General features: G+C 36.6%; 1 protein-coding gene across 5 annotated transcripts in view; it reads left to right on the forward strand.

Moving 5' to 3' along the window:
- Positions 1-25,793, forward strand: part of STAG1 (STAG1 cohesin complex component) — a 505,242-nt gene that overhangs the window by 261,460 nt on the left and 217,989 nt on the right. For all 5 annotated transcript variants that reach the window (XM_070466701.1, XM_070466702.1, XM_070466703.1 and 2 more), the window contains one exon: positions 21,246-21,322. In XM_070466701.1, the coding sequence (XP_070322802.1) occupies positions 21,246-21,322 (77 nt within the window). The remainder of the gene's footprint in view (positions 1-21,245; positions 21,323-25,793) is intronic.

A 25,793-nucleotide genomic window follows, 5' to 3' on the forward strand; every position in this document is an offset into this window, starting at 1 on the left:
TAGACTCTGTAATACACTCTGCAAAGAAACAGTCTTAAAATTAAAAGTTTTAAAATACATAGACCAGTTACTTAGAAAACTTACGGGGTTGGAAGGCTCTCTGTTAAGTGCTCCCAGGCAATGTTAGCCTCCTACACCCATGAAATCCCAACTCCCAGGTTAATTTTGAGCTAACTGTAATGTTACTATGTCATAAATGTTACAAATATTTTGTTATTTTTAGATAGATTGTTTTTCATTCTTCATTTCTACCTGCTTCTGTATCTTGTTGGAACCAGACAGAGAACGCTAGTGTTCCTGTCTGTCTGGTATCATAAAATAAGTGGAGCGATAGAATTGAAAAGATTGAAGAAGATGAGATGAGATGTTCTTTAAGACATGAGCTCATACATATAAGAATAAGACAGTTTGCTGGTTCCTGCTTGACTTCTCTAAGAATGAATTCTTTATGGCCATAGCTTACCCCTGTGACAGGTTCTAGGCTTTTGGGGCACAGATGTTTACTGCTGTTGTATTTGATCAGCTCCACTCTGGACGTGGAAGCTAAAGGTCTGGGTGATGGGAAAGTTGCTGGGATGACTTTCCACAATTGTGGAATAAAAGAGGTGACTGATCTCATTTTCCAAAGATCATTAACCTGGCAACATGCACAAGTATGAATCTGGAGTCCAGTAGAAGTCAGGTAAGAAATTAGAGCTCTTAGCTTGCCTCCGAAATTGCAGAATAATCTATCCAGAAATGAATGCTTAAAGTAAGAGAGTATAATACTAACTGAATACCTTATATCCTGCAGATACTGTGCTAAGTACTTTACATTTATTGTCTCTTATATTTCCCGTCCTTAGTTTAACAATTCTTTTAAGTTCGTTTAATAGTCACAGGTTTTTGTTGGAATCTTTAGGATTTTCTCTATACATAAGATCATGTCATTTGCAAACAGTGATAGTTCTACTTCTCCCTTTTCAGTTTCCCTTTTCAGTTTGGATGCCTTTTGTGTGTTTATTTTTGATTAATTGTTCAGACTAGGATTTTCAGTACTATGTTAAATAAAAATGACAATAATGGGCCTTGTTGTCTGGTTCCTAATCTTAGAGAAAAGGCTTCAGCTGTGCACTATGAACTATTATGGTAGCTGTCATGCATTCATGCATGCTAAGTCGCTTCAGTCACCTCCGATTCTGTGCAACCCTACAGACTGTAGCCCGCCAGGCTTCTCTTTCTGTGGGGATTCTTTAGGCAAGGATACTGGAGTGGGTTGCCATGCCCTACCCCAGAGGATCTTACCCACCCAGGCACGGAACCTGCCTCTCTTATATCTCCTGTATTGGTAGGCAGATTCTTTACTACTAGTGCCACCTGGAAAGCCCATAGGCTTGTCATGTATGGCTTATACTGTGTTGCAATAAGCTCCCTCTATAACTGCTAAGTTGAAAATATTTATCATTTCAGTTCAGTTTCAGTTCAGTCGCTCAGTCGTGTCCGACTCTTTGTGACCCCATGAACTGCAGCACAGCCAGGCCTCCCTGCCCATCACCAACTCCCAGAGTTTACTCAAACTCATGTCCATCGAGTCGGTGATGCCATCCAGCCATCTCATCCTCTGTCATCCCCTTCGTCTCCTGCCCTTAATCCCTCCCAGCATCAGGGTCTTTTCCAATGAGTCAACTCTTCACATCAGGTGGCCAAAGTACCTGAGTTTCAGCTTCAGCATCAGTCCATCCAATGAACACCCAGGACTCATCTCCTTTAGGATGGACTGGTTGAATCTCCTTGCAATCCAACGGACTCTCAAGAGTCTTCTCCAACACCACAATTCAAAAGCATCAATTTTTCGGCACTCAGCTTTCTTCACAGCCCAACTCTCATATCCATACATGACCACTGGAAAAACCATAGCCTTGACTAGACGGACCTTTGTTGGCAAAGTAATGTCTCTGCTTTTTAATATGCTGTCTAGTTTGGTCATAACTTTCCTTCCAAAGAAATTTATCATTTATGGATCTTTAATTTTGTATGTATTTATTTATTCATTTATTTACCTGTGCCAGGTCTTAATTGCAGCATGCAGGGTCTCTGATTTTCCTTGTTGTTTGATGATTTTTACATCTGTGTTCATCAGGGATACTGCCCTGCAGTTTTCTCTTTGTGGCATCTTTGTCTGATTTTAGTATGAGGATAATGCTGATCTTGTAAAATGTGTTTGAAAGAGTTCCCTTCCCCCTGCCCCCAGTTCTGGTTTTTGGAAAAGTTTCAGGTTTGGCATTAATACTTCTTTGAATATTTGATAGAATTCACCAGTGAAGCATTAGGTTTTGGATTTTGTTTGTTGGGAGAGCTTTGATTACTTGTTTCTCTTTAGTAATCTATCTACTCAGATTTTCTATTTTGTCTTGATTGACTATTTAGATAGGTTATTTCTAGATATTTATCCATTTCTGCTAGGTTGTCCAGTTTGTTGGCATATCTTTGATTATAGTAGTTTCTTATGATCCTTGGTGTTTCTGTAAAATCAGATAGAACACCTTTTTCATTTCTTTTTTTAAGTTTGAGTCCTCTGTCTTTTTTCCCCTTTTTGGTGAGTCTAGCCAAAACACTTCTCAGTTTCATTTTTCAAAGATTCACCTCTTCATTTCATTAATCTTGCTTACTCTCCTTCTAGTTTCTGTTTATTACTGCCCCAATCTTTATTTCCTTCCATCTACTAACTTTTGGCTTCATTTCTTTCTACTCTTTCTAATTCATTTAGGTATAAAGTTAGATTGTTTTCTTGTTTCTTGAGGTAAGCATTTATCTCAGTAACCTTCCCACCTAAAACTGCTTTTGCTGTATCTCATAAATTTTGACATTTTGCATATCTATTTTCACTTGCCTCAAGGCATTTTTTATTTCTTTAAATTTCTTTGACCCAGTATTTATTTAATATCATATATGGTTTAATCTCTGCTAATTGTAAATTTTCCAATTTTCTACATGTAACTAATTTCTACTTTATACCACTGTGGTCATGAGGTATGCTTAATATAATTTCAATCCTCTTAAGTTTTCTTGTAATTTTATTTTATATTAGAGCATAGTTGTTAACAATATTGTATTAGTTTCAGGTATACATAAAAGTGATTAGGTTATGTATATTGTTCATGTAGCTATACTTTCTCATTGAATGTATGTGTTAGCTGCTCAATCATGTCTGACTCTTTGCGACTCCATGTAGCCCACCAGGCTCCTCTGTCCATGGCTTATGGCGTTTTCCTCCTTCTCCAGGGGATCTTCGTGATCCAGGGATCAAACCTGGGTCTCCTGCATTGCAGGCAGATTTTTTACTGTCTGAACCCCCAGGGAAGCACATACTTTTTCAAGTTCTTTCCCATTTAGATTTTTACAGAATATTGAGCAGTGTTCCCAGTGCTATGCAGTAGGTCTTTGTTAACTATCTGTTTTAAATATAGCAGTGTGTACATGTCAGTCCCAAACTCCCATTCTGTCCCTCTCCCACCCTTCCCTGCTGGGAGCCAGAAGGTCATTCTCTTAAGTCTGTGAGTCTGTTTCTGTTTTTTAGATAAGTTCATTTGTATCCTATTTTTTTAGATTCAGAATACAATATTATTTGATATTTGTCTTTCTCTGTCTGACTTCTCTTATCTGATAATCTCCACATCTGTCCATGTTGTGGCAAATGGTATTATTTCATTCTTGTTAATGACTGAATAATTCATGTTTTGGTACCACATCTTCTTTATCTCTTCATCTGGCAGTGGGCACTTAGGTTGTTTTATGTCTTGGCTATTGTTAACAGCACTGCTATGAATGTTGGCATGCCAGTATACTTTCAAACTATGTTTTTCTCCAGATACATGCCCAGGATTGGAATTTCTGGATCATATGGTAGGTCTTAAGGAACAAAGTCTTAAGGTAGGTCGTAAGGATCATCTGGTAGTCTTTAGTTTCTTAAGGAACCTCTGTACAGTTCTGCATAGTGGCTGTACCAATTTGCCTTCCCACCAATGCTGTAGGAGGGTTCCCTTTTTTCCACACCCTCTCTAACATTCACTGTAGGTTTTTGAGGATGGCAGTTCTCACTGGTATGAGGTGATTTCTCACTGTAGTTTTCATTTGCATTTTTCTAATAAGTAGAAATGTTGAACATCACTTCGTGTGCCTGTTGGTGAACTGTTTTTTGGACAAAGAAATGCCTGGTTAGGTCTTCTGCCCAGTCTTTGATTGGGTTCCTTGGTTTTGTTTTAATACTGAACCACAAGAGCTGTTTTGTGAATTTTGGAGACTAATCCATTGTTAGTTGAATCCTGTGCAAATATTTTCTTCCGTTCTCTTGTTTGACTTTCTGTTGTGTTTATGGTTTCCTTTGCTGTGCAAAAGCTTTTGAGTTTAATTAGGTCCCATTTGGTTTTTTGTTTGTTTATTTTCCATTACTCTAGGAAACGGATTGGAAAAGATACTGCTGTGATTTATGTCAAAGAGTGTTCTGCCTATGTTTCCTCTAGCAGTTTTATACTATTTGGTCTTACATTTAGATCTCTAATCAGTTTTGATTTTTTGTATGGTATTAAGAGAATGCTCTAATTTTATTCTTTTACGTGTAACTTTGTGATTTTCCCAGCTCCACTTATTGAAGAGACTGTCTTCTCTCCATTGTGCGTTCCTCTCTGTTTTGTCATAGATTATGTGACCGTAGGTGCATGAGTTTAGCCTTTCTATCCTGTTCCATTGGTTTCTATTTGTGTTTTTGTGCCTGTACCATACTGTTTTGATACTGACTTTAGCTTTATAGTATAGCCTTGAGGGAGGGCGCGTGATTCCTCCAGGTCCGTTTTTGTTTTTCAAGATTGATTAGGCTTCAGGATCTTTTGTGTCTTCATGCAAATTTAAGATTTTTTGTTCTTGTTGTTATATTAATAGTTCTGTGGAAAATGCCATTGGTAATTTGATAGGCATTGCATTAAATAGATTGGCTTTGGTCATTTTGACAATATTGAGTCTTACAGTCCAAGAATATTGTATATCTTTCCCATGTGTTTCTGTCATTTTTAATTTCTATCTTCAGTGTCTCATAGTTTTCTGCGTACATGTCTTTTGTTTCCTTAAGGGAGTTTTTTCCTACATATTTTATTTTTTTTGATGTGATGATAAATGGTATTGTTTATTATTTAAAATTTTTTGAAATCAAATTTTATTCCGTTATTGAAAATCATTTATTTTTGGCTGTGCTAGGTGTTCGTTTCAATGTGTGGGTTTTCTCTAGTTGCAATGAGTGGAGGCTGTTCTTTGTTGCAGTGTACAGCCTTCCCACTGCAGTGGCTTCTTGTTGCAGAGCATTCGTTCTAGGTGCGTAGGCTTCTGTGGCTGCAGTGCAGAGGTTCACTGGTTGTGACACACAGGCCCTAGAGTGGACGGGCTTCAGTAGTTGCTGTGCTTGGTCATAGTAGTTGTACCTTGCAGAATCAAGCGTGGTGCACGAACTTAGTTGCCCCTCAGTATACGGGGTCTTCCTGGACCAGAGATCAAATCCATATCCTCTGCGTTGGCCCATAGACTCCAACCACTGGACTACCAGAGTAGTCTGGGATTGTTTCTTTAATTTATCTTTTGTTGTTAGCATACGGAAATGCAACAAATTTCTGTGTATTGATTTTGTATGCTACAGCTTTACCAAATTCGTTGATGAACTCTAGTAGATTTCTGGTAGCATCTTTAGAATTTTCTATGTATAAGTTCAGTTCAGTTGCTCAGTCGTGTCTGACTCTTGGCGACCCCATGAATCGCAGCATACCAGGCCTCCCAGTCCATCACCAGCTCCCGGAGTTTACTCAAACTCATGTCCATCAAGTCAGCGATGCCATCCAGCCATCTCATCCTCTGTTGTCCCCTTCTCCTCCTGCCCCCAATCTCTCCCAGCATCAGGGTCTTTTCCAATGAGTCAACTCTTCACATCAGGTGGCCAAGTATTGGAGTTCAGCTTCAGCATCAGTCCTTCCAATGAACACCCAGGACTCATCTCCTTTAGGATGGACTGGTTGGATCTTGCAGTCCAAGGGACTCTCAAGAGTCTTTTCCAACACCACAGTTCAAAAGCATCAATTCAATGCTCAGATTTCTTCACAGTCCAACTTTCACATCCATACATGACCACTGGAAAAACCATAGCCTTGACTAGACGGACCTTTGTTGGCAAAGTAATGTCTCTGCTTTTAAATATGCTGTCTAAGTTGGTCATAACTTTCCTTCCAAGGAGTAAGCGTCTTTTAATTTCATGGCTGCAATCACCATCTGCAGTGATTTTAAAGCCCCGAAAAATAAAAGTCTGACACTGTTTCCAGTGTTTGCCCATCTATTTCCATGAAGTGATGGGACAGGATGCCATGATCTTAGTTTTCTGAATGTTGAGCTTTAAGCCAACTTTTTCACTCTCTTCTTTCCCTTTCAGCAAGAAGCTTTTTTTAGTTCCTCTTCACTTTCTGCCATAAGGGTGGTGTCATCGGCATATCTGAGGTTATTGATATTTCTCCTGGCAATCTTGATTCCAGCTTGTGATTCCTCTAGCCCAGCGTTTCTCATGATGTATTCTGCATATAAGTTAAATAAGCAGAGTGACAATATACAGCCTTGACGTACTCCTTTTACTATTTGGAAGCACTCTGTGGTTCTGTGTCTAGTTCTAACTGTTGCTTCCTGACCTGCATACAGATTTCTCAAGAGGCAGGTCAAGTGGTCTGGTATTCCCATCTCTTTCAGAATTTTCCAGTTTATTGTGATCCACACAGTCAAAGGTTTTGGCATAGTCAATAAAGCAGAAATAGATTTTTTTCTGGAACTCTCTTGCTTTTTCTATGTATAGTCAGTATCATTTCACTTGCAAACTTTTTTTTTTAATTTGTTTACTCGTTTATTTATTTTTGGCTACATTGGATCTTCACTGCTTCCCATAGGCTTTCTGTAGTTGGGATGAGCAGGTGCTCTTCCGGTTGTGGTGCACGGGCTTTTCATTGTGGTGGCTTCTCTAGTTGTGAAGCACAGGCTCTAGAGCATGCAGGCTTCAGTAGTTGTGCTACTTGGGCCCAGGAATTGTGCATGGGCTTAGTTGTCCCATGGCCTCGGTTGTCCTCAAACCGAAGATCATACCCTTGTTCCTTGCCTTGGCTGGTGAATTCTTAACCACTGGACCACCAGGGAAGTTCAGACAGAATTTTAAGTCTTCTTTTCCAATCTGGATTCTGTTTATTTATTTTTTTCTTCTCTGATTGCCCTGGCTAGGACTGCCAAAACTATCCTGAATTAAAATGGTGAGAGTGGACAGCCTTTCGCATTTCTGATCTTACATGAAATGCTCTCAGATTTTCACCATTGAGTATGATGTTATCTGTTGATTTATCATAGAAGGGCTTTTTATATTGATGTATGATCCCTCTTTGCCCATTTTGTGGAGAGGTTTTTTTTTTAATTATAAATGGGTGTTGAAGTTTGTCAGAAGCTTTTTTGAATCTATTGAGATAATCATGTGCTTTTTATTCAATTTGTTTATGTGTATCCCATTGATTGGTTTGTGGAGATACTGAAAATTCTTTGCATTCCTAAGGTAAATTGCAGTTGATCATTAGTGCATGATCCTTTTAATGTGGCATTTGTTGGATTTGGATTGCTAGCATTTTGTTGATGATTTTTGTGTCTACATTCATCACTGATACTGGCCTGTGGTTTTCTTTTTTGTGTGTGTGATATCTTTGTAATGTTTGGTATCAGGGTGATAATGGCTTCATAGAATGGTTTCAGCATATTCCTTCCTCTGCAGTTCTTTTTAAAGAATCATTTCAGAAGGAAAGGTGTTAACTATTCTCTAAGTGATAAGCTTTTCTTGTGAAGCTTCGTGTCTTGGGCTTTTGTTTCTTTGGAATTTTTTAAATCATAGCTTCAATTTCAGTGCTTGTGATTGCTCAGTTCACATTTTCTGTTTCTTCCTGATTCACTCTTGGGAGACAGTATGTATGCTTTTAGCATTTGCCCATTTCTGCCATTTTTTCCATTTTATTGGCATATAGTTGCTTGTAGTAGTCTCTTATGACCCTTTGTATTTCTGTAGTGTATATTGTAGCTTTTCCGTTTACATTTGCAATTTGATCCCTCTTTTTTTGATGAGTTTGCTAAAGTTTTATTGATTTTTTTAAAAAATCTTTTTAGAAAGCAGCTTTTAGCTTTATTGATATTTTCTATTGTTTTCTTTGTTTCTGTTTCATTTATTCTGCTTTGATCTTTATGATTTCTTTCCTTCTACTAACATTTTTTTTCTTTCTCTAGTTGCTTCAGGTGTAACATTAGGATGTTTATTTGTGGTTTTCATATTTCTTGTGGTAAGGTTGTTTTCCCTCTTAGAACAGCTTTTATGGTGCCCCATAGGTTTTAGATATTTGTGTTTTCATCATTTGTCCTCTAGATATTTTTTGACTTCTTTTTTTGATTTTTCACAGCTTCATGATTATTATGCTGTGTTCAGTTGCACAGTCATGTCCAACTCTTTTCAACCCCATGAACTGAAACCCAATAGACTACTCTGCCCAGGATATTTTCCAGGCAAGAATAGTTGAGTGGTTTGCCATTTCTTACTTCAGGGACTCTTCCTGACCCTGGGATTGAACCCATGTCTCTTGTGTCTCCTTCATTGGCGGGCGGATTCTTTAGCACTAGCGCCACCTAGGATCCATGTTTAGTAGCATATTTTGCCTCCATGTGTTTGTGTTTTTTATAGTTTTTGTTATCCTTGATTTCTAATCTCATGAGCATTGTGGTCAGAAAAAATACTGGATATAATGTCAATTTTCTTAAATTTACCAAGGATCATTTTGTGGCCCAGCATGTGATGAGTCCTAGAAAATATTCCATGAGCACTTGAGAAGACTGTTTTTCTGTGGCTTTTGTATTGTATGCTCCATAAATATCAGTGAAGACAGTCTGGTCTAACATGTCATTTAAGGCCTGTGTTTCCTTATTGATCTTCTGTCTGGATGATCTGTGCATTGATGAAAGTGGGGTCCTAACCCACTGTAATTGAGGTTTTTGATGCCAGTTTTTCCTTTCATGGCTCCTAATGGCTGTGTTATATGTTGGGGTGTCCTTGTGCTGGATGCGTGTGTATCTGTAGTTGTGATGTGTTCTTGTTGAGCTTATCCCTGATCATTATGTAGTGTTTGTCTCTTGTAATAGTCTTTACTTTAAGATGTGCTTTGTCTGATATGAGTGTTGCTATTCCAGCTTTCTTTTGATTTCCGTTTGCATGAAATACTTTTTTCCATCCCTCACTTTCAGACTGTATATGTCCCTAGATTTGAAGTGTGTCTTTTGTAGACAGTATATGTACAAGATTTGATTTTTTATCTATTCATCCAGTCTCTGTCTTTTTGTTGAAGCATTTAATCCATTTACATTTAAGGTAGTTATCTCAATGTATGTTACTATTGCCATTTTGTTGATTGTTTTGGATTTGTTTTTGTAGGTCTTTTTTTTTCCCTTCTTGTTTTGTTCTCTTCTTATTTGATGGTTAACTTTAGTGTTGTGTTTGGATATCTGCATGTGTGTGTGTGTGTGTGTGTGTTTATATATTGTAGAGTTTCTATTTGTCATTATTGTGAGGGTTTGTTTTAGGTTTTTCTTATTTGTAGCATTTTTAAAATTTTTATTGAATTTTGCATAGCATTCTTTCTGTTTTACGTTTTGATTTTTTTTTTGGCCATGAGAAGTGTATGATCTTAGCTCCTTGATCAGAGATCCAACATGCATCCCATGCATTGGAAGGCAGAGTCCTAATTACTGGACTTCTTGGGGAAGGCCCAAGGATGGAATGGGGGATATTTTTGTTTTTGCCCTGCTGCTCAACATGTGGGGATCCTAGCTCCATGACCAGGAATCAAATCCGTGTCCCCTGCTTTGGGTTCATGTTGTCTTAAACACTGGACCACCAGGGAAGTTCCTGTGAGGATTTGATATAGCAGTCTATAAGAAGAATATTCTAAGTTGCTGCTTTTTAAATTCAGTTGCGTTTCTGCATTTGTTGCTCTCCTCTTCTCACAGTTGCTGGTTTTGATATCCTATGTGTATACAGATGAATTCCTACCTTTATTTTATATTTGGCTTTACCAGTGAATTTTTCCATTCATAGTAGTGGTCTTGTTTCTAGTAGTGGTCTTTTATTTTTCACTTAGGAAAGTTCCCATCACTTTTGTTGCAGAGGTGGTTTCATGATGCTGAATTCTCTTAGTTTTTGCTTGTCTGTAAAGTTTTTTATTTTTATTTTTTGTTGAATCTGAATGAGAGCCTTGCAAGATGGGAAATTCTTGGTTGTAGGTTTTACCTATTCATCACTTTAAATGTATCATTCCACTCCCTTCTTGCCTGCAGAGTTTCTACTAAGAAATCAGCTGATACCCTTATGGGAGGGATATCCCTTATATGTTGCTTCTTGCTTTGCTTATGTTTTTTAAAAAATATTTTTTTCTGTCTTTAATTTTTGTCTGTTTGATTACTGTGTCTCAGTATATTCCTTTTTGGGTTTATCCTGCCTGGAACCTGCTGCACTTCCTGAACTCAGATGGCTGTTTATGTTCCCATGTTAAGGAAGTTTTCATGGATCTCTTCAAATATTCTCTTAGGTCCTCACTCTCTCTTCTTCTGGGACTCCTGTAATGAAAATTAGTGCATTTAATGTTGTCCCAGAGGTTCTGAGGCTGTTTTCATTCTTTTTTTTTTTATTTATTCTGTTCTGCAGATGTGATTTCCACCATCCTTTTCTTGCAGCTTATTTATCTGTTCTTCTGACTCAATTATTCTGCTATTGATTTCTTCTGTTGTCTTTTTTATTTCATTTATTGTATTGTTCCTCTCTTTTTGCTCTGTAGTTCTATTCATTTATTGTATTGTTCCTCTCTTTTTGCTCTGTAGTTCTATCAGGTTTTTGTTAAACATTTCTTGCATTTTGTTAATCTTTGCCTCCATTTTTTTCTCCCCCCCTGAAATCTTGCATCTTCTTCACTCTCTTTACTCTGTATTCTTTCTCCAGTAGATTGCCTATTTGGACTTCACTTCATTACTTTTCTGAGATTTTGTCATGTTCTTAGTCGGCAGTATATTCCTCTTCCATCTCGTTTTGTCTTACGTTATTTGATTACAGTTTCTGTTTCACAGGCTGCAGGACTGTAGTTTCTTTCCCTCTCGGTTTTCTCCCTTTCTGCTGGAGGAGGCTGTCTGAGAGGCTTGTGCAGGCTTCTTTGTGGGAGAGTGCACTCCTGCTCTCACTGGTGGATGGGGCTGGGTCTTGTTCTTCTCGTGGGCAGCACTGCGCTGCCTAAGCAGCCTGTCTTTTGTTGGGTGGGGCTCTGCTGGCTGTGTGGCCTGAGGCCTTCCAGCACTGGAACCTACAGGCTGTTGGGTTAGGCTGGGTCTTGGGGAGGAAATGATGGTTTCCAGGAGGGCTCATACATTGAAAATTCACCACAACTGCCAGTGTGTTTATCCCTGCACTCAGCAACAGCCACCCCACCATGCCACCTCTGCATAAGACCATCTAGTTCTAAAAGGTAGGTCCAGCCCAGACTCTTATGTGGTCACTGCTTTTTTTCCCTATGTGCCATTGTGTGTGGGACCTTGTGTGCACTCTCCAAGAGTGGAGTTTGTTTTCTACATTCCTGTGAAATTTCTGTGATCTAACCCCACTGACCTTCAAGGCCAGATTCTGCAGGGGCCCTTCCCCTTGTTGCCAGGCCCCAAACCTTGGAAGTTTGACCTGGGCCCAGGCCTTTCACTACCATGGGAAAACTTCTGTGGGTATCATTATTTGCCAGTTTGTGGCTCATCAATCTGGCAAGTATGGGATTTTATTTTGTTGTAACTCCACCCCTCCTACTGTGTCATTGTCATTTCTTCTTTTTATTTGAATCTAAGGTATGTTTTTTGGTAGCTTCCAGCATGCCCACCCCCTCCACCATGGTTATTCAGGATTTAGTTGTGATTATAGTGTTTTTGTCAGAGAGGGTGAGGTCATGTCCATCTACTATGCCAACTTTCCAGACAACATTGTGCTATGTACTTAGTCGCTCAGTCGTGTACAACTCTTTGTGACCCCATGGACTATAGTCAGCCAGGCTCCTCTGTCCATGGGGATTCTCCAGGCAAGAATACTGGAGAGGGTTGCCATGCCCTACTCCAGGGGATCTTCCCAACCCAGGTCTCCTGCATTTCAGGTGGATTCTTTACCATCTGAGCCAACAGGGAAGCCCATCTACTCTGCCAACTTTCCAGACAACATTAGTCATCTTGAATTTATTAGAACTTGTTTTATGGCCTAACATACGATCTAAGAATATGTTCCCTGTGCACTAAATAAATGTTAATTTTGGATGGAATGTTGCATGTATATCTGTTAAGTCCGTGTGTTCAAATTCTTCATTTAAGGCAATTATTTTCTTCTTAAGTTATGAAAGTCTTCTATTATACATCGCTTTCTCTTTCTCACTTTGTTTCTTTTATTAGTTGCTTTAATTCTTTCATGCATAAATATTTTCAGGTGTTATATTTGTTGTTGGATGACCCCTTTACCATTATTTTACACATTAAATTATTTTTTTATTATATTGTCTCCTACTTAATTGTCTCCATTAATTGTCTCCTACTTAAGTCTGTTTTGTGTGATGTGTGAATATCTATCCCAGCTTTATTTTAGATTTTATTTACATGGTATAGTGTTTCAGTACCTTTACTTCAGTCTGTGTGTCTTAACATCTAGTGTGTCTTATGTTGGCAGCACATGGAAGGAACTTGCTTTTTCATTTACTCACCTACTCTATGTCTTTTGGTTGGAGAATTTAGTCCACTTACATTGAAAGTAGTTACTGATAGACTTTTGCTCATTGCCTTTTTTTTGTTTCCTAGCTGCTCTTGTAGTTGTTCTCTGTTTCCTCCTTCTTCTCTGCCTCTCCTTTGTAGTTTGATAACTTTCTCTAGTGGTAGGTGTGTATTTCTTTATTTTCTGTGTATTTATAGTGTAGGTTTTTGCTTTGGATTACCATGAGATTTATAAGAGCATTTTAAGTTGATAATAACTTACATTTCATCCCATTTTAAGGCTCAACATGTCTACTGTGTCCCCACACTGGTTTTATATTTTTGATGTTATATTTAACATTTGAAAAGCTTATGTATTTCTTAACGAATTATACTATATATTTACTTTTCAGTCAGATTTATTATTTCATATGTGTTCTGATAACTAACTAGTGTTGTTTCCTTTAATCTTTAAGATGTCCATTAAACATTTCTTGTAGACTGGTTTAATGGTATAGATTCCTTTAGCTTTAGCTTACCTGGAAAATTTCCTCATCTTCAATTCTGAATGAGAACTCTTCCAGGTGGAGTTTGCTTGGTTCGAAGTTTGTTTTCTTTCTTTTTTTTCCTACCAATTTGAATATATCATGCATTCCCTTCTTGCCTGTACAGTTTTTACTGAAAAGTGTGTTCAAAGTCTCATGGGAGGTCTTTGTGTATAGCCAGTTGCTTTTCTCCTGTTGTTTTTAGCATTATTCTTTTGTCTTTAACTTTTAACATTTTATAATGTGCCTTCCTTTGAGCCGTTTTCAATTCATCTTATTTGGTATTCTGTGGACTTCTAGGACTTGAGTGTCTGATTTTTGCTCCTTTCTTGCCCTCTTCTCCTGGGAGACCTAAAATATGAATGTTAGGATATTTGGTACCATCCCATAATCAAGGTTGCCAGGAGAAATATCAATAACCTCAGATATGCAGATGACACCACCCTTACGGCAGAAAGCGAAGAACTAAGAGCCTCTTGATGAAAGTTAAAGAAGAGAGTGCAAAAGTTGGCTTAAAGCTCAACATTCAGAAAACTAAGATCATGGCATCCTGTCCCATCACTTCATGGAAATAGATGGGCAAACAGTGGAAACAGTGGCTAACTTTATTTTTCTGGGCTCCAAAATCACTGCAGATGGTGACTGCAGCCATGAAATTTAAAGACGCTTACTCCTTGGAAGGAAAGTTATGACCAACCTAGACAGTGTATTAAAAAGCAGAGACGTTACTTTGTCAACAAAGGTCTGTCTAATCAAGGCTATGGTTTTTCCAGTGGTCATGTATGGATGTGAAAGTTGGACTATAAAGAAAGCTGAGCACTGAAGAATTGATGCTTTTGAATTGTGGTGTTGGAGAAGACCTTTTAGAGTCCCTTGGACTGCAAGGAGATTCAACCAGTCCATCCTAAAGGAGATGAGTCCTGGGTGTTCATTGGAAGAACTGATGTTGAAGCTGAAACTCCAATACTTTGGCCACCTGATGTGAAGAGCTGACTCATTTGAAAAGACCTTGATGCTGGGAAAGATTGAGAGTAGGAGGAGAAGGGGACGACAGAGGATGAGATGGTTGGATGGCATCACCGACTCAATGGACATGGGTTTGGGTGGACTCCGGGAGTTGCTGATGGATAGGGAGGCCTGATGTGGTGCAGTTCATGGGGTCGCAAATAGTCGGACACGGCTGAGTGACTCAACGGAACTGAACATAAGTCACTTAAGCTGTTTTCATTGTTTTTTGTTTTTGCTGCTGTGATTAAGTTCCAGTGCATTGTTTAAGTTCGAGTTGATTGATCTTTCTTCAATTTAATTTGTCTTCTCTTAAACCAATCTAGTGTACTTATCAATTCTGTTGCTGTCTTCATCTCTGTGGTTGTATTGGTTACCTTTTCATGTTTTCTATCTCTTGCTGAAGTTCTCACTGTATTTATCCATTATTCTCCCCATTTCAGTGAATACCTTTATGAGTTTTACTTTATAAGGTAAATTGTAGTTCTTTCATTTGGAACATACTCCTCTGCTTCTTCCTTTTGCTCGACTCTGTGTTGGTTGCTATACAGTGGGTGAAACAACCACCCCTTCTAGTCTTGAGGGAGTAATCTCGTGTAGGAGATGAACCTTTTTGTTCAGACTTGCCCTAACTGTTTGTCATCTGTCAAACCTCTGTTTGTTGTCCAAGCAGCCTAATATATTTTTAATAGCTCTTAGTAGTTGAGGATGTGCCAATGCCTGTCACTGGCTCAAAGTGGAAGATTTCACCCCTCGATTCAGTGTGACTAGAAGCCAGGCCATCACCTAACAGCTTTTAAAAATATGTAGATATAATATATGCAGTCCTAAAAGCCTGCAAGCATAAGACCCACTGGTTACCAGAACCAGGCAATCTGAAAGTATATCTTGGAGAGCAATCACAAAAATCAGGGCTTCAGATGAGTGTATAACTTCTTTGTAGAAGATAATGGTAAATTGGAACAAGGCCAAAGAGAGCACCAAAATGACATCCACAGTCTGTATTCCTTGAGAGCTGCTCCATATATGCTGCTACATGTGTGTCAAACCTGAAGCCTTTTTGTCGATCCAAAGGTCCAAGAGAAGTAAAGTACCTCTTTCATAAACTGGAAATGTGTTTCAGGGAGCTATTTGTGCAGTGGTCTATGTGTGTTAACCTGCACAGAATCATCCCTCTAATTGCCACAGTCCATCACCTATGTATCCCAGCCTCTTCTACCAGAACAAGGTGATCAGATAGCCATGAGTTCCATTTGCAAAATCTCATGTGTTAAACACAAAAATCCAGGGCACCAGATACATGTAAAAGTTCGTACCAGTAGACTCTAGTGCTCTGGAACACTTCAGAGAATGAGGGTGAATATAGTGCCCACTCTCTGAAATCATTGAAAAAGGAATGCTCAGTCCCTAGATATTTGTTTAAGGAGAACCCTGCCCCTCCGGTCACAATCGCAATGACTAGGTAATAGGTCTCTTTCACAGAAAGATTGAACTCTTGGATCTGTTGCCTCTTCCTATTCCCTGGAAGTGGTAGCTGATTTAGAACTCTGTCTTCATTGGTTTAGGTGTTGCAAGATCTACAATTTTAAGCACTTTTACATGTATCTGGTGCCCTGGTTTTTTGTGATTAACACGTGAGATTTTACAAATGGAACTGGCCTCCAAAGTCAAGTGAAACAAAGGTGTCCCCCTGGCAGCAGTCACACAAATCAGGGCGCCAGGTGGATAAGAGCTCCATTCTGGTAACACTGATTATTACAGTTCCGTGTGATCAGGAATGCAAACTCCCCTGACCTCCAGAGCCAGGTGATCAAGAATTATACTCTCTGCAGCAGCCACAAAAATTAGGATATCAGGCACATGTAGGCCCCCTTATAGGAGATATTGGTGCTCCAGAGCATGGCAAAGGGAAAGTATAAAAATGGTGCCTGCTACTCTCTGTCCCCAGAGAGTGTTCCAGCAGGCTCATAGATGTGCATGTGTTAAATTAGGTGCCTGCCTCTTAGGCCATGGTTTTAATGTAAGCTTGTGATCCTTATTTGCTTTAAGTTTTAGTTGCCTTAACCTACCTCTGAGCTGAGCCCTGCATGGAAGAGTTCAAGTTGTTCAGCCCTTTTTGGAACTTTCTACTAGATTGATGCTGTTTTATGGGTCTCAAGATGCGATCCCTGTTGATTTTCAAAAGTAGATTTTTTGGGAGGCCAGTTCCATTTGTAAAATCTCAGGTGTTAAACACAAAAGAGATGGGGCTCATCTCTCAAGTGCATATCTTAAAATTTGGCATGCCTGTTGTGGGGTTTGAGCCCTTCACTCCTCAGGGAGAAGCTCTGGTTTTGAGTTCCCTACAAGTTGTAGTTCATTGCAGTGTAGATTGGTTTTATCTTGTGCCACATTTGATGATATTTTGTGCCAGCCCGTCTTGCTGCTTTGATGTGATTTTCTTCTCATTTGCCAGATATATAATCATCATTCAGCCAACCTTTAGGTTTTTTTAAAGAGGAAGTCTTTGCATATGTAATTGTTGACTCTCTCCGTGGGAGAAGGTGAGTTCAGGATCTTCCTATGTTGCCATCTTGAACTAGAACCTATACCTCCCCTCTTCATGTATGAATATATCCTACACATCTTTTTATATCAGTCATAGATAACTTTGTTTTATATCCATGGCTTCCGATGACTTTGAGAACCATTTAATAATAGTGGTTTCCATGGATCTATTGCCAGTCTGCCTACATATAGGCCATGGATCTGCTGCTGGAAAAGCCCTTTACAAGTTGCTAAATCTCTTAAGTGTCTCAAGTTTCTCATCTGTAAATGGGAGAAAAATTGTATTCTGAATAAGGTTGCTGTGAAATTTAAGCACTTTTTAGTACATTGCCTAGTTGGTAGTGAGCAACCAAATGTTGCCTGCCACCATTGTCATTATCATCACCATTTTTACTTAGATTATTATTTACAGAGAAATGGGGTGTTTACCTTTTTCATTGTTGCAAACTGTGCTTCACGGCATAACCTTGTGTGTTCATTATTTTGCACACGTGATTTTATGAATACTTTGCAACAAGTACAATGTCAAGGCAAAAAGGAATATAAATTTGTAATTTTTATAGACATTTTCAAATCACATCCCACAGGAATTATATCAGTTTTTGCTGTCATCAGAGTTTGACATAGTTTAAATGATCATGAATTTGCAGGTAGATTTCTGATGTTACTTCTGTTTCTAAATTATTCATAGTTTAAAATGACAATTTTTAAAGTTCTTCCTTTTTCTTTATTAAAACTACAATCCTGTCTGGAGAGCCTGCTGAAACAACCTTTCATAAAATATGTATATTGGTGGCTTATTCTTTTAGGATTCTCATAGGTAACTTGTTAGTATTTAAGGGCTTGGAAGATGATCTTTACTCTTTTATATTCTATATTTTCGTATAGTTTTGTTTCCATAAATCTGAATTGTTTCAGATTCATTTACTTTTACTCTCCATAATCTTAGGACAGTCTATTAGGAATATTCATATTTAAGAACCAAGAATCCAAAAATGAACTGAGGTTAGCTTTTTAATGTATTTTGAAAAAGTCTTTAATTAGGGCAATATTCTTCATTGTTATTATCAAAGAAAACTTAATGGGACAGAGGAACTTAAGATGTCAGAAAGTTTTCAAGGCTCATGGAGAAATTAAAAGATCAGTAAATAGTGGTCCCTGCTATACTTTTTTGTATTGGGTGAGCTAGATGTGGGCCGTTTCCAGGCTAGAAAATTTAAAAATGGACAAAGAATGCTTGAATGGAGCTTTAGAAAATACCTGTATTTACTCATGTTAAATGCCTAAAAGTAAGTGAAAGAAATCAACACAAATCAACAGAAAATATAGTACAAATATATAGTGTTATAGGAACCAATGAAATAAACAAATGCTTTAAATAGAATAGATATAGATTATTACTAAAATTGTTTGATGTGGCAGTTCAGAGATAACTGGTGTGAGGAAGCAGTTTCAGTAGGATTGTGGAACTCAGTTGGAGAAGAATGAATAGGAGGAAAATAAGTAAATAAGGTAATCTTTGGCACAGTCATTATGACAGCAAAAGGAATTTCTTTCTTAAAAATTATTAGTGCAAAGCTTCTGTTCATTTTAAAAAGTATGACTTTTAGACATCTGATTTTATTTTGTTAGTAATTGTTTTTTGTATATTATAGTCATCTTTAAAGTTTTTTATATTGCCTTTAATACTGGTTGCTGTTTTGTTGCCTTTCCTTTCACCACATTAACTGATGCCATGAAATAGTCCTCCCTTTATGAACTAACATACCTATTTTATTGAAAGTATATTTAAAACTCCACTCTATGTGATAACTGCCTTGTCAATTATGGAAATTGGGTAGTTGAGCATTATTTACATTGGAAATATTTTAACAGTGTTATGTGCAACTCATTACTGAAGAAGTAGGATTAGCTTTGTCCTTTTCCTTAAATTTTTAAAGAATCAACTTTACCAAGATCTAATTCCTGTGCATTAAAAGTCACCAGAGTATATAGATAGATAGCTTTTGACAAATGCATACGGCCTTATGATGACACTCTGTTCAAGATCTAAAATATTTCCACCCCCCTAAGAACAGTTGTTCTCATGTTTAATAATTTTGACATCTAATTTTATTTCTTTTGCTTTGTAAGTACAGATGAATGTAATTTTACTTATCAAATGTTGTTGTTGTTCAGTTGCTAAGTCATATCCCACTCTTTGTGACTCCATGAATTGCAGTACGCCAGACTTCTCTGTTCTTCACTACCTCCTTGAGTTTGCTCAAATTCATGTCCATTGAGTCGGTGATGCCATCCAGCCATCTCATCCTCTGTCGCTCCCTTCTTTTCCTGCCCTCAATCTTTCCCAGCATCAGGGTCTTTTCCAGTTAGTCAGCTCTTCGCATCAGGTGACCAAAGTATTAAAGCTTTAGCTTTAGCATAAGTCCTTCCACTTATCAAGAGTACCATAAATTAACTCCTGAAATGACTTGCCTTTTGTCTATGGAAATGTATTTCTGATTGATGCAATATTTCATGACCCATGCAAAGTTAAATATAAACAATTTTATTTAATTGAGTGATTTTTAAGAATATCTAACAAAGTTGTTTTTATTTGATCTCACTTATCAATTTAGCACATTTCTTGTTTATTTGATTTTAAAATCTTCTGAAAATACAGACTGTTCTATAGTACATAAACAGCCTATTTTCAACACTGTTGAATACTCTCTGCATTACTGTTTTTCTCATAAAATTTTAAATCACAGTATAAATTTTCTTATTTTTTTGTGGAAATTGCATATTTCCAAAAACTATTGGAAGTTTTAAAGAACTTTCAAGAGGAAGAACTATTTAAAAACATTTTTCCTTTTTATTCTCCTTCCAACCTGTTATCTCTACAGTTGAATATTTGGAATACCTATTGAAAATTAAGGAGAGCTATGTATCATTAAATAAAATGTGCTGTAAAATGGTTCTGATTTAAAGATAGGGTAAATATAATTTTTCTCATTTTAAGATTAGTAAAAATTAAGTTAAATAAGAGCTAGATATGCCTCTGTAGTTTTTTTAGGACTCTGATTCTAGATCATGCTTTGACTTTATGGCTATTCATTGCTCCATGCTGTTTCATACAGTACATCTCAAGAGACTCTTCCTGCCTCCATTCCTAATTGTGACTTCAGTTAGAGCTGATATTAATCACTTGCAAGGAGCCTGTCAGAAGTTATAACTTAATTATTTTCCTACTGTTTATTGAGTATTATTCGTGTGATTTTTAACTTGAATATTTTACATTTATGCAGTTGAAACTGAACCTCATTTAATTATTGAGCTTCCCAGGTGGCTCAGTAGTAAGGAATCCACTCCTGCCAATGCGGGAGATTCTGTTTGATCCCTGGGTCAGGAAGATCTCCTGGATCAGAAAATGGCAACCGACCCCAGTATTCTTGCCTGAGAAATCCCATGGGCAGAGAAGCCTGGTGGGCTACAGTCCATGGGGTAGCAAGAGCCAGACACAGCTTAGTGGCCAACACATTTATCCAACTAAAACAGAACCTCCTTTAATTATTATGTCAGAATTCTTTGTATCTAAGTAGATTTTGAACCTCGTTTCAATTTTCTTTAAATTGTTATTTTTAACATAGATTTTCAGTATAAACCACTCATTCTTCTAAGAGTGATATTTACATAGCCATATTTGAGATAAAAGTAAAGTAAGGTAGAAGTATGAAGGAATGAGATGAAAAAGGGGTTACAGCTTTTTCGTTATGTAGAAGTTCCTGGCATCTTCAAAGAAAACAGGTTTGACTGAAAGTATAGTTAAATTAAAGAACAGTTCGTTTTAAATAATAGGAGAATATTCTAATGATTTAAAAAAAAACAGAGGGGTACCTTGAAGGGATTTAACATTCTCTATACTTGGATGTTTTTTGGACTAAGGCAGCCAGCTGGGATCTTCTTGATCCAGGGATCAAACCCAGGTCTCCTGCTTTGCGGGCCAACTCTTCATCATCTGCCACCAGAGAAGCCTCATATATCTGGTTATCATAAGTCATCTTTAGGGCTCTCTGTACTATGTAAATTCATTGTTTTCTTTGTCTTTTCCTTCTTCAGTACTTCTCTCAACATTTTACCTTAGACTTATCTAATTCATAGGTTATTCAGGTGTTTGTTTTTTTTTAACATTTAAAGAATTTTTAAATTCTTAAACAAGGGATTTCTTTAAAATAGAAGTTTGCAGAAGAAAGAAAAATCCAATCACTTTCATATAAAACTTTTCAAATAGTAGTCAAATTTAACTTTTAGCATGGATAGGAAAAATTAACTATAGAATCTGTTGTTCCACAGGTACTGTGAGAATAGAGATGTTTCGAAATATGCAGAATGCAGAAATCATCAGAAAAATGACTGAAGAATTTGATGAGGTATAGCATTTCACTGTTTATACAAATTGCCTGCTTGTACTTGTAAATGGTGAATGCGCTGATTATTTTAAGTTTTGTTTTGACTTGGTACTTAGTATAAGAGAAGTTATAGTATTTTCTCATTTATGTGATAATCCATGCTGTTAATTCCAAAATGAATCATCTTTGGAAATTTTATTACATTGCATGGAGATAGTAGCACTGAATAATGACCGATGGCTGATAATGATTGGAAAATTAATGGTATGAGGTATGACTTGATTCTTGACATTCATTCTTGAAGACCATCTAAAATCCTGAATTTATAAATGCACCTCCAACAGCTTCATACTCTGTGGAATGCTAGTCCTCTTAAATATTTTAAAGAAAAAAGGGTTTGGAGGTCAAGGAAATGTCAGAAGGCTGGCTATTACACCTACCTTAGATCTTGTCAAAGCACATTATCTTATTTAAGGTTATTAGAAATCCTAACAATGAAAAACTTCCTAAATTTAATCTGGAATTCCCCAAATTATTTCATATGGATCCCTGCCACTGACATGTGTCCCCCTGCCCTCCCCCGCCCCATTTCCATTTTCTGTGTGTGTGTATAGTACTTCATTTGGAACACTCTACTTGAGATAATCTGATTTCTATTCAAAATACACGTTTTCTTTGCTAGTTTTCACGAGTTAATCATGCATGATTTTCCATTTTAAGACTTAAATATTCTCTCAAGTAGTTTTACACTGGTCATAAATGTTTATTTTTGAGACACTTTAACAATTTTATTTCTTTATTTATAGTGAACTCAATTCATGTCAAGCTTTAGGCCAGCATCAGTTCCTGTTTTAACATTCTGCCTTTGGTATTATTTTCTGTTTTCTTATAGGTGTTCCTTTGTTTTGACCTTCAACACTAACCACAAAGATTGGTTTTCTTATAAGTCCACTCTTTTAGTAAGATGGGTTTAGGTTTTTTATTAATAGTAGCAGTAGTATTTATTTTTAATTGAAACTAGTACTACAAATACATAGTAAAGTAAATATTCAAGCATAGGCTGTTCAATGTGTTTTTCTCATCAGGTGTTCACCTTTAGCAGCAGTATCAAAATGTTTTCATGTGCAGCTTTCTAGATAAACGTTCTGTCACTGGCTTTCAGACTGTGTAGTCACAATTTATGGGACATACGGAAGACCTTGAATTGTAACGTGTGGACATAATATTTCAGAATCACTTGCCTATATTTCTGTAATCTCAAAAAGCTCTGAGTTCATAATCCAAACTCTCAGGTTTGGCTCTAAGGCCACTTGGCCTCAACTAACATAAGGCTGCTGCTGCTGCTAAGTCACTTCAGTCGTGTCTGACTCTGTGCGACCACATAGATGGCAGCCCATCAGACTCCCCCATCCCTGGGATTCTCCAGGCAAGAACATGAGGCTATTTACAGTCAATTTTTATTTCTCACAGTTTGAATATATATATATATATATGCATTGCTGTTAAGTATTAATGTTCTTAACTACAGAGTGCTACACCAGATTTTATTGGGGTATGATGAAATATAAGGTTATGCACCAAGTTCACTTTTAAAATTTAAAAACCCTAGATTCTGAAACATTTCTGTGGGGCTGCTGTTCAGTAAAACATATTTTTTTGTTGTTGTTAATACATGAGTTTATATGTTAGAAATAGAAGCTAAAGCCAGGTAACATACAGTTAAGGTGCAAGTAGTAGATTTACTCACCAGCTACTATTCTACCATGTGTGGCCTGCAATACAGGTGATTCAGATTGTAGATTTAAAAGTGGTATATGTCTTGGACCTTCCCAGGACTAACACATGATGGAATGATTATTAAGTATTTTAAGACAGTAGTTCCCAAACTAAATTTAAGCTGCAAATTAATGTCTCACTGGGATAATGATGCCAGGCTCCCTTACGCATGCCCTAGACATTTGATTAATTTGTAAGGCATGTGACCTTGGCATAGGGATTTTTTTTAAAAAAGCTCACCAGGTGATTTTAACATAGAACAACTATTGTTTGAGAAATATTATTCTAAGGTAAGTAAAAAGAGGAATCCAAGATTTAAGTTAAAAGAACACTTCATATATGAAAACAGGCTGAGGGGAAAACAAAAATGAATACAGTGTAACAAATGAAATTATTCAGAATGCATGTTTCATATTCTTAAACATTTTGTCTGAATATTTGAGATTATTGACCTAATCAAAGACTTTTAAAAATCAGCATTCTGTTTGAATACAATTCTGTTCTAATATTATTTTGATTGTTATTAGAATATATTAACTTAAAGCAGAATTAGATATCTCCTAGGGCTATATAAAAGTAAATAAATATAATTGTGATGATTAGAAATTTTAATAAATATATTAAGTTTCAATTTTAAATATATAATACTTTTAATTAGGTGGCTTAAAACAGTGTCATTAAAAAAATAGGATGCTTACTCATGTGCTTGAGATTTTCTTGTATAACCAATTTGAAAAATAAAAATTTGAACTCAGAATAATGAATAAATAAATAAACACACAAACAAATATACAAAATTTCCAGAGATGATATTAGTGAACAAGATGTGCCAGACCTATTTGACAATGATAATTGTCTCCAAGTATGACAAGATTTAATGAAGCAAGAACAAGTGGAAATTCTGTTTAAAGGTGGTATTGTGTTTTGGAGGGACAGACTATGTATTTGCAAAAGCCATTGATGATGCAGAGTGGTAAGACTTATGAGCTCAGTCCATAATAAGCGTAAGTGGGAGTGAATCACACATTGTTCACTGTAATGAATTCAATGAAATTATAATTCAGATGCAGATAACAAAAATTTTTATCTTCAATTCTTTAGAAAGATATTAATCTTTTGCTGCTATGTATATACTTGAGAATGCATTTAAATGCTTGCATATTATTAAACAGGTTTTTGGTTTTTTTTTCTTAAATACTGAATAGGTCATTTAATTCCTTGGGAGTGGAAGTAGGTTAGTTTTTAAATTATGATTTGTGATAAAATTCTGCAATATCTGATGAAAGGAGTCATTAGATCCCAAGATCCTAGAAAAACACCTAGTTAGTAGAGAAAAGCCACTAAACTTCTGTTGAATGAATGACTGAATATGTTGCATTACAGTGAAGTGAAGTAAATTAAAGGTGAAATGAGGTAGAAGTCATTTCAGTTGAAACTGTTTAAATTGAAAAAAGTGGTCAAGAGTATGTTTTTGCCTGAAAAAATAATATGCTGTAGCTTCTATTCCTTATTACAAACTAGTCATACCCAGTTATTACATGACCTCTTTTGAAAGCCCTACAAATCTCTACCTGGCCAAAAGTCTTTTATAATTGTAATAACAACCTAATTTAGAAATATGTTGATTCCCAAAGCAGTCTATGACTCTTTAGGGTCAGTAGATATACTTGGTTCCTGGTGGAGTCAGTTGTCATGAGATAAAGCAAAATGTAATTGTATTTCTTACTGAGATTATTAGAATCAGATCTCCATATATAGATTCTTAGATATGGTTTCTCAAAGGTCAGTTTGTGTAGTTTTCAAATATTTAAGTAAGACTTCTATGTTGGGGAATCTTTGCAACAGAACACATTTCATGTTCAGCTGACCCTTGGACAGCGTGGGTATTGGTTACTGTAATGCCTCTGTAGCTGAAAATCATCAATATAACTTTTGACACTCCCAAAAGTTAACTACTAATACCTTATTGTTGACTGGAAACTTTACCAAATAATATTAAGTCAGTTAACATGTATTTTGTGTTTTATGTGTAGTATATGCTATATTCTTATAATAAAATAATCTAGAGAAAATAAAATGTTATTAAAATCATCAAAAGGGGAAAGTAAATTTAGTTTTGTGTACTACATTTATCATTACTGTAAGTTTGTCATCAGTTTACAAGGTTAATCATCCATTAGTACCTATATCAGTATTGTCTTATATGATACAAAACACCATAGTAGGTCTTACATATATAGCTAACACTAGATGTCAAAAATGAAAAGATAATGTGAATAATTCATATTGATTTATAATTATGATTTATGGGTGATGATGAAGAAGGCAGCAATATATAGTTGCTTTTATATTAGCCTAGTGTAACTGATAAAATTGTTTCACAGTAGCCTTGCCTTTACACTAATGAATGAATTGTAATAAAATTTTTACAGCATACAGTATTACTGTCATATTTATAATATGCTGTTGGAAACATTTTTTAAAATCACGCTAATACGTAGTTTCAGCTCATATATAGCTGATACAAGATATGCTGATACATAGTTTCTCCAGCTATATGAGAGATAGTGTGTCATACTATATAGTATTGTAACTCTTTGAAAGCAAAGTTCTAGAACACTGTGTAAAACATATCACTCACCTTATGCTTGTCTTGCACACAGAACATAATTGAACACTTAAGGAATGATGATGGCACAAGAACTCATACAGTTCT

This window comes from Odocoileus virginianus, chromosome 4 (genome assembly GCF_023699985.2).
Source record: "Odocoileus virginianus isolate 20LAN1187 ecotype Illinois chromosome 4, Ovbor_1.2, whole genome shotgun sequence".
Taxonomy (NCBI): domain Eukaryota; kingdom Metazoa; phylum Chordata; class Mammalia; order Artiodactyla; family Cervidae; genus Odocoileus; species Odocoileus virginianus.